This window comes from Lagopus muta, chromosome 6, assembly GCF_023343835.1.
Source record: "Lagopus muta isolate bLagMut1 chromosome 6, bLagMut1 primary, whole genome shotgun sequence".
Classification (NCBI taxonomy): Eukaryota; Metazoa; Chordata; class Aves; order Galliformes; family Phasianidae; genus Lagopus; species Lagopus muta.
The window spans coordinates 27,561,419-27,576,880 of NC_064438.1; the positions used below are offsets into that span (position 1 = coordinate 27,561,419).

Consider the following 15,462-nt stretch of genomic DNA (forward strand, 5'->3'; position numbering starts at 1 on the left):
ACTCAATTAAAATCAATAGCTTTGAACTTGCTTAAACGAGACAAGACCTATAAGGGATTACAAGGTTGTTTTAAGCATGCCCAATTAAAAAAAAAAAAAAATAATAAAAAAAAAAATAAAAGTCTTATCAGGTTTTACTTACATTGCCTGAAGCAACAAACAAGTTGTACTGCATCAGTTTGCTGCTACTAGATGTTTTGGTGTGTGTCAAGTGTAAAGCAAGCAGATCAGCACAGCCTTATGTAGACTTTAAATGCAGATCTCCAGCATTTTTTCTCCTTACATTTTTCCTTTCCCTCCAAAGAAAAATTAATAACACATTCATTGCAAAGCCATAGAGAACTTTGCAGCATACAAAGGCAAAGTCTTGAAGACACTCAGCAAATGCAGGCAGTTTTCACTCCACATATTCAGGCTCAGGCTGAAAGCTGCAAAGTCAGCTAATCCAATCTCCTGCACATCACACGCACAGACTGTGAATCAATTTACTTTTAAGACCAGAACTTCGATTTGACTAAAGTATTTCTGAAAGGTATCAAGCCCCAAAAGAAAGCCTTACAGAGTGGGAATCCATCACCACCCTCGTTAGTTCGTTCTGCCTTACAAACAGCTTTGCTTTAAAGAAATGTTGATCACAAGTTGGTTTATATTCAGCTGATCATGTTCTTCCCTGTTAGACTAAAGAGCCTGCAGAGTTTGTGTCCCTATGGACTCACTCAGATTATAAGTAATCGTCTTTCAATCCTTTTTTCTTTCTTCTAATATCCCATGGAAGCCTGAACTCCTTAAGACTCTCACTCTTAGGTCTTTTTCAGCCCTTAAAAACTTTGGCGAGGCTCTTCTCTGTGTTGTTCCCTGTTTTAATGTTTGATACCAAAGGTGTACATTGTGACAGTTCCATCTCCCTGCTGTCACAGAGAAATGGAAATAACTCCTCTTCGCTAAAACTGCCTCTTGTTGATAAATACTCGCTTTTTGCCACAGTCCCACACTGAAATCTTGTATCCACAGCTCAATCCATTTCAGTAACTTTCTGTTTTGGGTACTGCTCCCTTTCTGTCCCTGCTCTGGAAGCAAGGCCTTACATCCAGTCCACATACACCCAGAATGCTCACATTTAGAACTCACTGGACAATGCATGGGGCCAAATGACGAGGGGAAAACAGCTTGCGTGTATCGAGTTTGCCTGTCCTCTGTGACTTCTAAGCTTACAATAAACTATTTTCATTATTGGCTTCATTTGTTCAGCCTCTAAAAGGGTCCAAAAATGGTGAACACTTCAAAGAAAGAGGTAGGTTACAGAGGAAGCCAGTGTGTGTTTAAGTGCAGCACTCCCCTTCCACTGTTATCATAAAGACGGAGAAGAGCCTGCAATAAGAGAAACTTGCCTCACAAACAGAAGTGTCTCTGCTGACATTAAGCTAAACCAGATCTCGAGCTTTTCTTTCCAATATCACCTTCTCAACAAACCTGGGTGAAGGAGGTAGAGGATAAGCACTGTTGTAAATTAAGTATAATGTCAGTTGTTAAGGCTGGAAAAGAGTTCATTAGCCCCATAAATAAAATATTCGTGAAAAAGAGCTTTCACTTCTAATGCCAGAGTGAAGTCAGGTCACCCAGCAGAATTTCAGATGTTCCTGAAGAGAGGACTCTAGGCATTTTCCCCTCTGGGAAACTTGGAAAGCAGAACTCATTGCACAGAGACTGCTTCCTGGCTTCTCAGCTCTGCAAACTCATACCAAATGAAAGCTGTACTGATTGAATTGCTAAATTCCTTGAAATTGTTTTTTGTTTTTTTCTTTTCTTTTCCAAAATAAATGGTTCCATAGTGGCACATGGATGGAAAAGCTTGATGTAGGCTCTTTGGGGTATGCACTTACCCTAACTGATCCATGCGGAAGTTTATGCCAGAGCAATTTCCTGAATTTAATCACAGCTGTGAGCAGGCAGAATATTTGGGTGGCAGCAGCCTTTCGCCTTACAAAGGACAGACTGCTAAAAGATTTTTTTTTCCCCTTTCAACTGGGCTGCTGACACTGCAGCTGAAAATAAATCAATGTGGCGACTGTGAAGAGCCGGGCAGTGAAAAATTCTGCCAGAAAGGCTTCTATTCAAAGCTGAGAAATACACAAAACTTGGGGAACGTTAGGAAGAAAGCCTGCTGGGTTTATGGAAGAGCAGTGGGGACATATATGTCTCTGGTCTCTACAATATTGGTTTATATTAAGCTTTATTTTAAGAGTGATGATTACACTGGCAGGGTTTCGGCTTCTGTGCCAAAGATGCCAAATAAATATCAAATACTCTCCAGGGCTTCCTGCCACCCCCACCCACAGCATTTAACCATGCAAATTACACAGAATTGACACTGGAATACTTATGGCTGGGAGAGAACAACGTATTTCCCATCCTTGGGGCATTTTTCATCCTGTTTATATGAGTACAGACATGCTAGGCATATACTGCTAATTCGAAGGGTTACAGACTATCCCATGTGCAGGCATTCAGCAACCGGCCTCATTTGCAAGGTCCAAACACAAAGTTAAAAACATATGGACTCACAAGCAATTCATCCAGCAACCAAGAGGCACAAAGGTGCCACCCAGGAAGTTTTTGTCTTTAGAATTTAAAGATGGTATTGCTTCCTCATGCATTTGGAAAGAGGGAAGCAGGGTATCAACATTACATGCTGGAAGCAACATGCACAAAGGTACCTCCATCTCTACATCTGCATTAATGCGAGCACATTATTTGCTGTGGCATCCCTGCCTGGTAGGCTAGCACTGTCCCCTTTTATAGTCAGAGCCATAGAAGCCTTGCCTAGTCATGGCCACACAGTAATTTTTTAAAACTCAACCAAGTCCATCCCCAGTGGCCTGTTCTGCCTGGCGCTTTGCAGCACCGCAGCTGCTGCACTAAGGAGATTTCCTATCATCAAACAGGAGGGGGAGACAAGATCTCAGCTTTTCCCCAGCTCCCCAGAAAAGCACACTTCTGCCCACCTCTTTCAACAGGCCTGACCTGCTGCTCCTTCCAAGAGGGATGAGGAGGCAGCTGGTCAGAGGGGAGGGTCATGAAAAACAGCTTCTCTCCTCATCCACAGGCTGGCTTCAGCCCCACAGCAAAACCACAGCACTTGTGCTGCCAAGAATTCCGTTCACATTCTTCACTCCCTGTGGTAGCCACTAGGCCACACGGTCTCCTTCAATCCATTTGCATTTTATTAGGTCTTTTCATAGACAGGGGACAAAAGAACAAGACACTTCCTCCCACTGAGCTCTCATTTCACACTTCAAATGGGCTATACTAACCTTTATGGTGGAACAGCTGCCAGGGAGGAGGGGTGGGAGCAGGCATGCCAGACTACAATGACAAGACAGAGCAGCCTCTGATGGTACAGCACTAGCTCCTCTCCCAGCAATCCAGATGAATGGGAATCAGCTCAGAGCACCACTCTTCCTCCCACCCCCACCTCACAGGCATCCAGAGCAATCACCTTGGTGGGTTCAGCTCAAGTGCTTTCCAGACTCACCTCCCACCTCCAGTAGGTGCTGCTGAGTTAATAGCCTGTACCATGTCCGTAGTGAGAGCATCGAGTAAGCTGGTGATAAATTCAACTTTCTTCCCATCTGGGCAACCTGCAAAAAGAAAAGAGGGGGTTTAATGCAAGAACACACAAGACTGATCTCCCAGCCCAACGCAGCAAGGACCAGTCAGAACCTCCTTTGTTTGTAACATTGTAGACATCATTGCAGGAAAGGCAGAAGAATTCCTCAGTGGGTTCCTCTGCATGGCAATTTGTCCTGCAGCTTTGTCCAGCACACACACAGTCACCAACAATATCTGGCAGGAAGATCATGTGGTTGGTTTTACAGCCTCTCCTCCCAGTTCCCTACCAGCATAACCACAGGGATGTGCTGGAAGTGCCTGGCAGACAGAGTTCCCATGGTAACACTTGTACAGGAGTTTAAAAAAATAATTCGTTACCTCCCGGGTCATCTTCCTCCAAAAATACGGCTGTTCTGAGGCTCTAGCTGACAGCTTAAAGCTTCTTATAGCAAGGGCCAAAGTGAGCGCTGCTGTTCTTACCTCCCTCTCCAGGCACAGAGTACTGCCTGCCAGGAGCTACCACAATAGTTCAGTTCTTTGCCTGTCCAGACTGCACTGGAAATATGTCTGACCAAGTGATCACATGGCAAGAGCCTCCAGTCACTGCTGATTTGGGCAGGAATTGGACGAAATGAACTACAGACAAGCTTGGTAACTATTTCCATGACTTAGTCCTGAGACCATTCAGTTACTCACCATTATAACTACAGAACGATGGAGTCTCTGTCAGTCTTAAAACAGAACTGAATCTCTGCCTCCTTACCTTTATGAGGCAAACTATGCAGCCACTGTCCAAAATCTACCACCTGCCATTCCACTGTTTTCTACAACATGACACTGAAGCCATCACCACCTTCCTTACTCTTCCCCAAAACCTCTGTTCACTACCAATTATCCATGTAGAAGAGCAGTACCAGAAAACAGTATTGCCTCAGTAGCAAGTAACAGTGTCAACACTTTCTGCTTCTCCTAGTCAAGCAGAGAAGCATGTGTACCCCAAACATAGCAGCAGAAACCTAATGTAACCTCTCGACAACTGAAAGCAGCTTGCAAATTGATCTGACAAAACTCCCTCCTTTGCAGCATTACTGGCTCTGTTTTCTGCAATAGCCAACCAACAGTCCCTAGCCTGTCTCTATATTACGCATATTACACACACACACACCCCTCAGCACTTGTTTGGCACACGGTCCAGAAAATGTCAGCATTGTAATGGGTAAGCTGCTATGGCAGTCAGAGGAGACCACTCACTTAAAGGAGCTTTTTGTTGCAGTAATGAGAAGGTTGAAAAACCATTTGCTAGAAGTCATCTCCCTGGGGCCTCAGCATCTCACCGTCTGCAGGAATTAGCAGCTTGCCATTTGCTATGTGCAAGCAACACGTTCCTTCCTTCTTTCTTCTGGCTCTCATGGGAGCAGCATGACACAGTTTGTGAAGAGGGTATGCGTAGGTATGCACAGATTCATACTCTTGTCTCTCCCAGCTTGGCCTGTGCAGGATCACACAGGAGAAGGATGCTATTGCCTGAAGCACTGAAGGTCTGGAGGATAGGCAAGACTCTAGAAAAGGGGTAAGTAAGGGACCTTCATTGGAGAGGTGAAGGCAAATGGAAAGATGTCTCAAATGAAAGTAGAGATTTTTCTAAAAGCTCAGTTCCAGTAAGAAAGATAAAAGGTAAGAGAAAACATCTTTTCTCATTTCCTGTAGTTCTGACTCACCAGTGAATTTTTATATACAAGAGTAGCTAATCAAACAAACCTCAAGTCTGCATCAAAAGACCATGGAACAGACAAATCAGGATATGTGACTCCCCTGCTCCATCTCCTACTCTCTTCATAGACAAGGGTATTTCTAGCAACAGGAACCATCACAGATAGGAACCACACATCCAAACAGAGCTGAAAGTTCACTAAGGTACAAAGAAGTGGCCTGGGCTGAGAGGAGAACTCTCCTGGAGTCTGATGCTACAGAGCATCCTACATACGTTCTCTTGGGCCTCATGTAGCTCCCATCCCCTCATCTACTTGAAGCTGTAGTGCAGAAGAAGGAAGAAGAAACCATTCTGTCTTCCTGAGAGATCAGAAAGAAACTCTAAGGAGTCCAAAGGCAAAGGGCTTTCTCTGAGTTCTGCAGAGACAGAGAATAAATGCAAGAAGCAGCAGAAAAGCAAACGGAAAATAGCAGGGAGAAGAAAGGAAGTCAAGTTGTTCTGTTTTACAATGATTTCCCAAGGAAATGAGCCTTAATGCAATCATTTAGCTGATTCACTAAATGGGGTGATCTCTCACCCCTCAAAGTAATACTTAAACCAATTGGCCAATTTCATTCAAATGTAAGAGGAAGGCAGATAAGAAATTTTTACATGTCTTGTAAAAATGAGCAGCTGCGTAGTAGAGAGCTGTGCTAGGGGCAGAGCTGCTAAGAAGAGAGCTATGGAGCCCAAGGTCAGGAGCTGGCAGGAGAATCAAGAGATGCACAAGGCAAATCTCATTTTCTTTGCCAACTTGTTCACAGAAAACTCACTTCATGTTAGCCCTAGGAAGGGCCAGAAAAAAGTGAAGCAGATTCATTGCTACCAGCTTTTTCTGTGGAGTTTCTGGTCTCTACTTCTCCCTCACTGTAGAAAGGACTGGCTGTAGCTTCTGTTTTGGGGAGTCTTTCCCCTCTCAGAAGAGCAATGGCTGATCTCTCAGTGAAGGCTCTTCCCTCTGCACCTTACAAAGGCAGAGGGAAATTAAAAACAGAGCATGTGTGTATAATATTTTTTAACAGTTGCTCAGACACCTATTCCCAGCATCTCTTCCTAGCAGTAACAAAGCAAACAAATAGGAAATTATGGCTTGTCATGTTGTTAAGAGGGGAAAGGAACAGAAAACAACCAGCAATGGGAGATAAAGTGGGTCTCAGGTAGAAAGTGAGGAATCCAGTCCAGCCAAGTAAGCAGCATGAGATAAGTGACCTTAGTGCACCAGGAATACAGTCCTGCAGTGCCAGGGAGCCAGTTGGTCCACTGACAATTATCATCATTGCTCATCAGACCATCAAGCTACTAAAAAGCCCTGCTATATGGGAAGGATCCTGTCCTGGCCAAGCTTTGAAGAAAGGTTTTGAATGCTGAGCCCATTCTTCAGCCAGGGTTCATGCAGGCACCCAGTTTTTTTTTTCCCAGCAATTCTATCTCAGCCATGTTTCCAAAGAAAGGCAGACAGGCAATAAAGCAGCCTCCCAGGCTCTTCCAGTTACCCAAAATAACAGAATAAAACCCTTGGTAAAATAAGCATAGTTGAGGAAAATCCCCTCAACAATATTGTAGGCCTCTTGAGAGTCCCAAGGTGAGATAAGCAAAGATGGGCTCTCTTTACCAACCTGGAAGTTCTCTGTCCTTGAACGGATCATCAATCTCTGTACTCTTCGATCTGGCATCACTTTCACATACTGGAGTCTCATAGCTGGAAAAGAATAGAAGATGCTAAACTATGTGATACGGCTTCAGTGTCATCAGACAGTTGCTAAGGGGTCATCTTATCTGCTCACAACAGGGGAAAAAATAAACCCACAGCAGAAACACTATTCTCAGTCACGTGCCTGCTTATGGACAGCCAGCAGCAGCAGTAGCAAGTAGAGAGAGGAGTGGGAACATGCTGTGAAACCCAGGAGCAGCTTAAACCCACAGACAGCAAAAGGCCCTCTTCCAACTCTTGTGGGTGCAGATTGAGCTTTTTTTCAAAACTGCCCATGTTCTGCAGGATCACTGTGCTGTGCAGAGTTCTAAATTCCCGACCCTACTGGACTGTTTTTGTAGCTTTCCAGAACCACAATTTGTTTCCGGTTCCCAAATGATAAAATATTCCAAAGGTAATTTTAAGATCCAAGGCAGCTGAAAAGCTAAATTTACCTTTTGCTTAAAATCTATCAATGTGCAACTGGGAAATGCTCTAAGTCTGTTCTGGCCAGAATCTAAGTGGCTGCAGGATGGAAACATAAAGCAGAGGATAACTCAACACAGACACTTCTGTTTCTACCCCTCATAACACGGGCCTGTATTTTGAGCAAAGGACTGGTGCCTGCTACCACCAGAAAGCTGCATGCCAGAAAAAAAAAAAAAAAAAAAAAAAAAAGGCAGTTTTATATAATAGTTCTTTGAGAGAAAAGCAGTTGGTGTGTATCAACTCCTACAGAGGACACTCAATATGGTACATCACATCGCTAGCTCTAGGGAAGGTAGCTCAGAGCACACTGCCCAAGAAGTACTAACTTATCTGGTACAGCAGTACTATTTTTCATGGCTCATCTCCCCCAGGCAGGGATCCCACCAGGCTTACAGCTCTTACCGAGTGGAAGTACCGGGCAGGGGGCGGCCAGTGTCCACCAGGACGCACCAGCAGTACCCAGTGGACTGATGACATTGCACTGGTTTGTAGAGCCCCCCTGGAGCACACTCGGGGATGACGATGCCCTCGCGAGGGTTCTGCCTGGCCTCCTCCAGGGCACTCTGTCTTTCCTGGTCGCAGGAGTGAACTTTCTCTGGAAGACAGGAAGGAGATGGAGGTGTATAGTGAAAAAACACCAAATAAAGATCAGCTTCCTCAGCTCAGCAGGTCAGGAGTATCCTCCACAGCAGACCTTAGTGTGCTTTCTGCCCAATAAACACCAGTATGCCTACACCGTAGATAATGAGAGATTTCAGGGCTGAGAACTTCATACAATCAGAGACTATGTTACAAGATTACGGATTCTAGAGGCTGTTTGATGCATGTCCAGCAAACCAGGAAGAGCAAGAAATTGCAGCCCCTGGGTAAGGTTTTTGCAGGTGATATTTTTGCATGCTTGGAGGTCCTCACTTATGACTCACGGCTTTCAGTTACACAAAGGTGCCAATAGCCAAGCTCTGCTCCCACCACCTATTTATCCGAAATGCAGTGCTGTATGGCAACTGCTGAGTCACGGCCTGAACCTCTGATTGATCACCTGAGGTGAGCCATGAGTCAGCCAGAGGAGCACAGGTGAAGGCAATTCACCTGTGCTGCTGGAAGGGGTGGAGCCAGGCTGCACCCCTCCTGGACCTATTTAAGAGCTGGCTACCAGAGGGGAAGGATCTCTTCTGGAGATCCTCCTCTTTGATATCTTCTAGTGAGCTCAACCCAAGGGTAAGCTCTTCTACTTATTCTCTTTTGTGATCCCTGTTTGCTTTGCCTTACTCTTTTGATTATATTGCAATTATAACATCTTGGTTATACACTTTGCCTTACTCTTTTGATTATATTGCAATTATAACATCTTGGTTATACAAGTGCATTCTTCTATCTCATTTAACAGCCTTCAAGGATGCTAAGTAACAGCCTTGAAGGCTGTTAAATGAGATAGGGCTGCATGTGCCCAAGAGAAGAAGGAAGTTATATTTTAACATCACTTTATCAAGTACATGGGATAATATTTCACAGAACATTATAATCTGTTTATCTCAGCAGCCAGAAGCTCTCAATAAGAAGTCTTCAAACATTCTGGTCTTTTAAGGAGAAGGAAAGCAGGGAAGATATCAGAGAGAGGAAACAAACATGCATATAGGAGAAAGAAGTCAATGCTTACGACCACAAGATTAAAACACATGAAATCTAGGGTAAAAAAAGAAAAGGGCAAAGGACAAAGGGCGAAGGGAAAAGAAGAAGGAAAAGAAGAAGGAAAAGAAGAAGGAAAAGAAGAAGGAAAAGAAGAAGGAAAAGAAGAAGGAAAAGAAGAAGGAAAAGAAGAAGGAAAAGAAGAAGGAAAAGAAGAAGGAAAAGAAGAAGGAAAAGACAACCGCTGACTTTAATCATTAAGAGAGTGATGAAAGCCAGAAGTGGTAACAGTTCTATCCTTCCCAAGCTTTCTTCTTCTCTTCTGGTTTATTCTGGTTTTTGTTGTTGTTTGTTTTTTGTTTGTTTGTTTTTAATTTGAAACAAGCCAACGCCAGGAGCTATCTCCTGCTCTCAACACACAAAATGCTTCAGCACTGCCAGGCAGTGATGCCAGGGGTTCATTCCAAACCTGCAGTTGTTCCTCTGCATTACCTAAGCATCCTACCCCAGGACAGGCTGAGCACAGACCCAGGAACACTCACTGTCTCCCTGTATTTTGCCTGCCTGTCTGCATTCCCTCGGCTTCATCTTATATCTTGGCCACAAACACCAGGACAGGCAGCAGGTGTCACACACAAATGGCAGCAGTTCTGCACAGCACCGCCTGAGCGCACCGTGATCTGGGTACCAGACTGAATTGTAGCAGCTAACACAAGGAGTCTCAAAGACCCAGAGTGGTCTCCCTCTCTCCTCAGTCTGTCAGGAATATAAAGGGCACCTCAGCTCTGTCACACACAAATCCGTACAACCTGAAACACAGACTAAAAACTTCTAAGTGTTGGCAAGTCTGACTCAAGCAGAGAGAAACTTGATCAGGAAGGAGCAGGAGGGGGATAAAGTCAACAAATACTGAAAGGGAGCTCAAGCCTCAGCTGATATTTAAGCTGACTTCATTTTGCTGACAGATTTCACATCTGAAAAAAAGGCCCCGTGACTGTTCCCAAGCTGTGCCTGGACAGAGAACGCATTGAGCAGAGGGCTGCAGGCTCCCCAGCAAAGCACTCAGAGCACAGGGCCCCGCGTCTGCGGGCTGCCTGATGGCAATTTGCACCTCGGTTTGCTGCTGAGGAGGAGTGTTCACTCTGACTGTCATCGTTTTGTGTAATAAGCAGAACAAAACAAAAACACCTCCTACTGAATAGATCCAGATTCCAGGAATTCTTCTGTCTAAATCCCAAAACTTCTTGAGAGCATGCATTGAAACTAACATCTCTCAAGCCCTTTGAGTCTTGCACAACTAGCGCTAAAAATGGTTCTGGATAAAAATATCAACGTTTTGTGTGTATGTGTTGGAACAAAATGTGTCACTTTTGTTGAAATGAATAAAGAAAAAGGAAAGAAAGAAGTCCCTTTTAATAAGTTAGTACCTTATACTATATATGTATTTCCAGTGAGCTATATTTCCAGTAAACTACACAGAGAATAAATGCACGAACTTAAACATACCATGTTTGTACTATGCCATAAAAATAGCAAGAATTTGTCTGTGCGTATTAAAATAAATGTGTGGGAATGGAAGCCAAGGCATTATCTTCCAGAGCACAGAAATAATTGTCAAGCACTCCCTTTTGAAAGGTGTTCAAAGGCTAAATGCAATGCATCTTGCTGGTATTCTTCAGCTGACATCAAACTGATATAACAATGCAAAACCCATCACTGTCATCAGTTTCCAGTGGTCCATTGCTAGCAATCATACCATCACAGCTGAAGTAGCACAGAGATCAGATTTTTCTCTTTGCTAGCACGCATAGGGAAGTAATCACTACTTAGAAAGTTTCATCTATTCCACCGCACCCTGAAGAACACAAAACAGCCATGCTGTGGCAAACCAAGGGCCCAACTTGTCACTATCTCATCTACAACACTGGCCAAAAGCAGGCACTTAAGAGGGTAACAGAGAAACAGGACAAGCATATAGTTATTTCTCGCATATATTCTTCCAGTCTCAACCACTCATGCATCGGAAACTTGCAGAGAGGGACTTTGCTTTTAGAAAGTAGCTATAATTTCTTGCTTCTACGAGTTTGCCACATCCCTCCTCATAAACTTTTACTGACTATGACACCCCGCAGCTCATTTTTGGCTCAACTGCATATTGTGTGTGGAACACAGCACATACTTTGGTCTGATTTAAACCTGGCTCCAACCAGTTTTGTTTGCCGACCCTGGCTCTCTGAAGGATGAGACAGTGAACAACCAGTTGCAGTCTCTCCCTCCCTGCCTCTCACTGCTTTATGGATTCCTGCTTCATCTCTTTTACATGCTGAAGAGTCCCAGCTGACCTAGTTGCTCCTTCTCTGAACTTTTTCCAGATCTACTCTATCTTCCCTAAGCCAGAGGGGATCAAAACAGCAAATACAGTGACATTAAACGGTGGATCTGACAGCAGCCTTGTGGAAAGTTCCTTTGGTGCCATATGTCTAACAGGCAGAAGACAGAATTAACTAGCACTAGCCCCTGGAGAGGCCCTTTCCTCCAAGCTATCACTCTAACAGCACTTAATTCCCTTAAAAACAAACACGAGTATTAATAGCAAGGGTATATTCCAACAGCCAGCAAAATCAGCTGGGAAATCCATACCATCAGCTTCCTCAGCATGGGACCTGGCATGAACCACACACATTGTCACCCTAAAGACAGCCTCACTGGTAATAAAGGAACCATCAAATGCTACCCTGGCTCCACACACTGAAGTCAGCCCATTCCAGTCAGACTGCTTACTGGAAACTTTGTTGTTTCCAAGGCCAAGTTTATGGAGGATAAGGAAGGCCTACGGCCAAGCCAGGTTTAATGCCAGGTATGAAATTAAAATGCCATCTCACTAAGCAGCATATCTTTGTTGCACGTGCAGGGTACTTATGCCCTGTTTGAGTTAATGGTTGTAGACACAGAAAGATACAGGGAAAAGGCTTTCTTTCCTTCCATCCCTACCTTAAACAGAGAGATGAACATTTAAGACAGCAAGTCAGTGTGAGACAAACAGCCTTCCCAGGACCAACAACATTACTTTTTTTTTTTTTTTTTTTTTTTTAAGGCACTGTCGCATTCCTTTTTTTCCTTCCGTCCCTGCTCTGACTTATGACAGCCATCAGTCATCAGCACTCACCAGCTTGCCCATGCTGGGCTACAAAACCTTTGAGTGACATAAATCCACCTTACAACAAATCCAATGACAGTGAAATAAAGATAGGGAATACATACATGCACGAAAGAGAGAATCACAAAAGAGAGAAATAACCATTTTACTTTAAGTGTTCAGCTCTAAAATGCTAATTTGCTGCTGCTTCTTACTCTTGGCTTCTTCTAACACTCCTTGAAACACGAGTAAAAGTAGCATTTCTGAAGCCACGAGCTACTGCAGGAAAGCAAAGGTTGAACATCTGTAGTCTCAGTTATTTACACATCGTTTTCTCCCAGTAATGGCATTCAGAGAAATACATGGTCAGATTCATAAAAAGGTCTCTCAGGCCTGGTCCCTTAAGTAGACACATTCAAGAATATATCTAGTGTCTGCACAATAAAAATAAAAATGATGGATGAGGTAAGGGACTCATTTGTCTAATAAACAAGATGCTTATTAAAGGGATGGGGTGCTTGTTTACCTTACAGAGATAGAAGGGAGGGTGTCTAGCAGTACTGAACCAAAGGCTTGTGCTTGACAGCTCTCATGTTCAGCCTGCAGGGCTGGCTGCAGCTGAAGCACTGCTCTGAGTCCAGGCAGCTCCCAGCTGCCCGAGCTCATTGCTGGCAGAGGCAAAAGACTAAACTCTGATCCCAGGGCTGCAAGACACTGGAGATGGTTAGGATGGGACACAAGGAAGATTCACCACTCAACCACAGTTATTTTTTGAATATTGATCATCTGTACTCAATTTATTATTATTTAAAAAAAAAAAAAAAAGAGAGAGAGAGAGTAGCTACGACACTGGAACCAACTACCTTGGAGAGATCCCTACACCATCCTCAAGAGACAGGAGTCCTCCTTCCAACTGAGACAAAATAGAGGGTGTAATCTCCCTCTGTGCTTCTCTCCACCCCTAATGAATGTCTGTGAATAATCTAACTCAGAGCTCCTGGCTACTCCACAAACAGGGCAGACCTACATCCCTTTTCCTCTCTCTCTTCTTTTGACCAGAAATTCCATCTGGACCAGAGAAACTTTTCCCATGGAGTTCCCACAAAAAGCTTCAGTTTTCATGAAGGAGCATTCATCAGAAGGGGAGGAAAAGGTCTTTTGCTGAAAGATTCTTGACCAGCCCCTATTGTTAACACTGCAGTAGAGACCTGACTTCAAAATACAGCTTCAAAAAAATCACACACATATCTCTCCCAAATTTCTTTTGTTCAACTTTGAGTCCCTCCCGCATCAGGAACTAGTGCAGTACAGAATAAAAGGCAGCACTAGGGATATCTAGTGCCAAGTTCCTATTCACATCCTGTACCAATCCAAAAGCAAGGACTAAGTGTCTTTTTGCCTCTGTTCTCCTCCTGGTGAAAGAAAGCATTTGCCAGTCTCTCAGGGAAGCTTAATTCAAATGGGGTTGATTTTTGTTTTGGATTAGCTGCTTGTTGCATTGCTCTGGTGGAGAAGAGGAACCTTGAATGGTTTATTTTAGCATATCCTCTGTACCAGCATTAAAGTGCATTCATGTTGCATAAGCGAGCTGTAATGTAAACAGGGCTTGAGGCCACTCTAGGACAGGTGCCTCAGCCCAAATATGGAGCATACAGAAGCCACAGGCAGAAAGCACATTCTCACTCCTAAGGGAAAGTTCAGCACATGTCATAAGAGCAGCCCAAATCAGCATCCCTTCCACTTTGGAGGGGAAAGAGAATTGGAAAAGCCTTTGGTACTCACATTCACAAAGGCTGGCAGAACTTCCTTAGTAAGGCAATGAATAGGCACCAGCTGCCTATCCCCAGAGCAGGGATATGGGTGGAGGAAGAGAAACAACCCCTTCTGTGTTTACTAGGAGCACAATGCCAGCTGAACAAACATGGCTCACGGGGACAGCATAAATCTCTCCTCACCTCTGTTAGTCATCAGTACTGCTACCCACTCCACCCTGTTCTGTCTGGGATTGTGGTCTTTTCAGAGTATTCTGGCTAATGTAAAAGTAAAGAAAAAAAACAAACCTTGCAGGTGCTCCCATACTGCACCAGTTTAGCAGTCCTTGCTTTACCCTGGGACTCACTCACATTCATTTCTCAAGGCATAAACTACAGAAGAAACAGAGGTTATTACTTGTTCCAGTGCTGAACAAGTACAATGAGAAGCTTCAACAGGTGGCTTATAATTTTACAAATGCATTGTTCCAAGTGGCTCATTAAACTTTAGCTATTCAGGAACACATCCCACCCATACCATTTTCATTCTGCTCACAGCACTAAAGCTGCCCTGCACTTCGCAATGCAATGTGGTGAGAAATTTATTCATATCTACCTCAAACTTGAAATGATGAGGAAGAGCTGAAGGAGCGAAGCCTGTCTCATGGATCAGAGTGAACCTGATGAAGGTAGAAGCTGCCTTTAAATGGACAACGTGCAGAATCTGTGGGCATTACATACAGCCCAGGTAGGAAGGGAGCCTGCTCCAGAGTTTCCTAACCACACAGAATTAAAGCTCAATGCATGGCAGATGAAAGCTACCTGTCCCAGCAACCCTTAACACTCTTTAAGACAGGGTTTGGAATCTTACCACCATCCTGTCTGGCAAGCAGCCAGTCTCATAGTCCTAGCTCCAGGACTAGGCACACTAACAGAAGCATGGAAGGAGGAGGACAGTACTATTTTTTTATGGCTATAGTACATTGTCCTGGCAAAAAAAAAAAAAAAAAAAAAAAAAAAAGTTATATCATTTGTGTGACCATAAACAATGCATTAAACAGAGCTCTGATTAAATCCTAGTTCATTAGAGCATATTATCAGTTGTGTCATTCTCGTAAGCAAACAGGGAAATGGGCACTACATACAGTCACTGTGAGACTGTTGCCCAGTGCTGCAGGTTAACAAAAATGTGCTCCAGTAGAATGAAGCTCTCTGTGAAACATTTTTTCTGTACTGAAAGGGATCATCAGATGTGTCTTGCATCAATTCTTGTAAGTGATCGGTTTGGCTTGTGGAACACAGCATCCATTTTGCAGATGAAAATTCAGGAAAAAATTCGAAGTCATCTTGACAAATGGTTCGCAATCAGTACGACCACAACTTACAAATATAAAGCATAACAACCCACAGA

At 43.8% G+C, this 15,462-nt stretch overlaps 1 protein-coding gene across 6 annotated transcripts in view; it reads right to left on the bottom strand.

Moving 5' to 3' along the window:
* SMOC1 (SPARC related modular calcium binding 1) overlaps positions 1-15,462 on the bottom strand; it is a 165,946-nt gene that overhangs the window by 23,478 nt on the left and 127,006 nt on the right. For all 6 annotated transcript variants that reach the window (XM_048949787.1, XM_048949786.1, XM_048949784.1 and 3 more), the window contains exons 8-10: positions 7,941-8,133; positions 6,976-7,058; positions 3,533-3,638 (exon numbers count right to left, since the gene is read on the bottom strand). In XM_048949787.1, the coding sequence (XP_048805744.1) occupies positions 3,533-3,638; positions 6,976-7,058; positions 7,941-8,133 (382 nt within the window). The remainder of the gene's footprint in view (positions 1-3,532; positions 3,639-6,975; positions 7,059-7,940; positions 8,134-15,462) is intronic.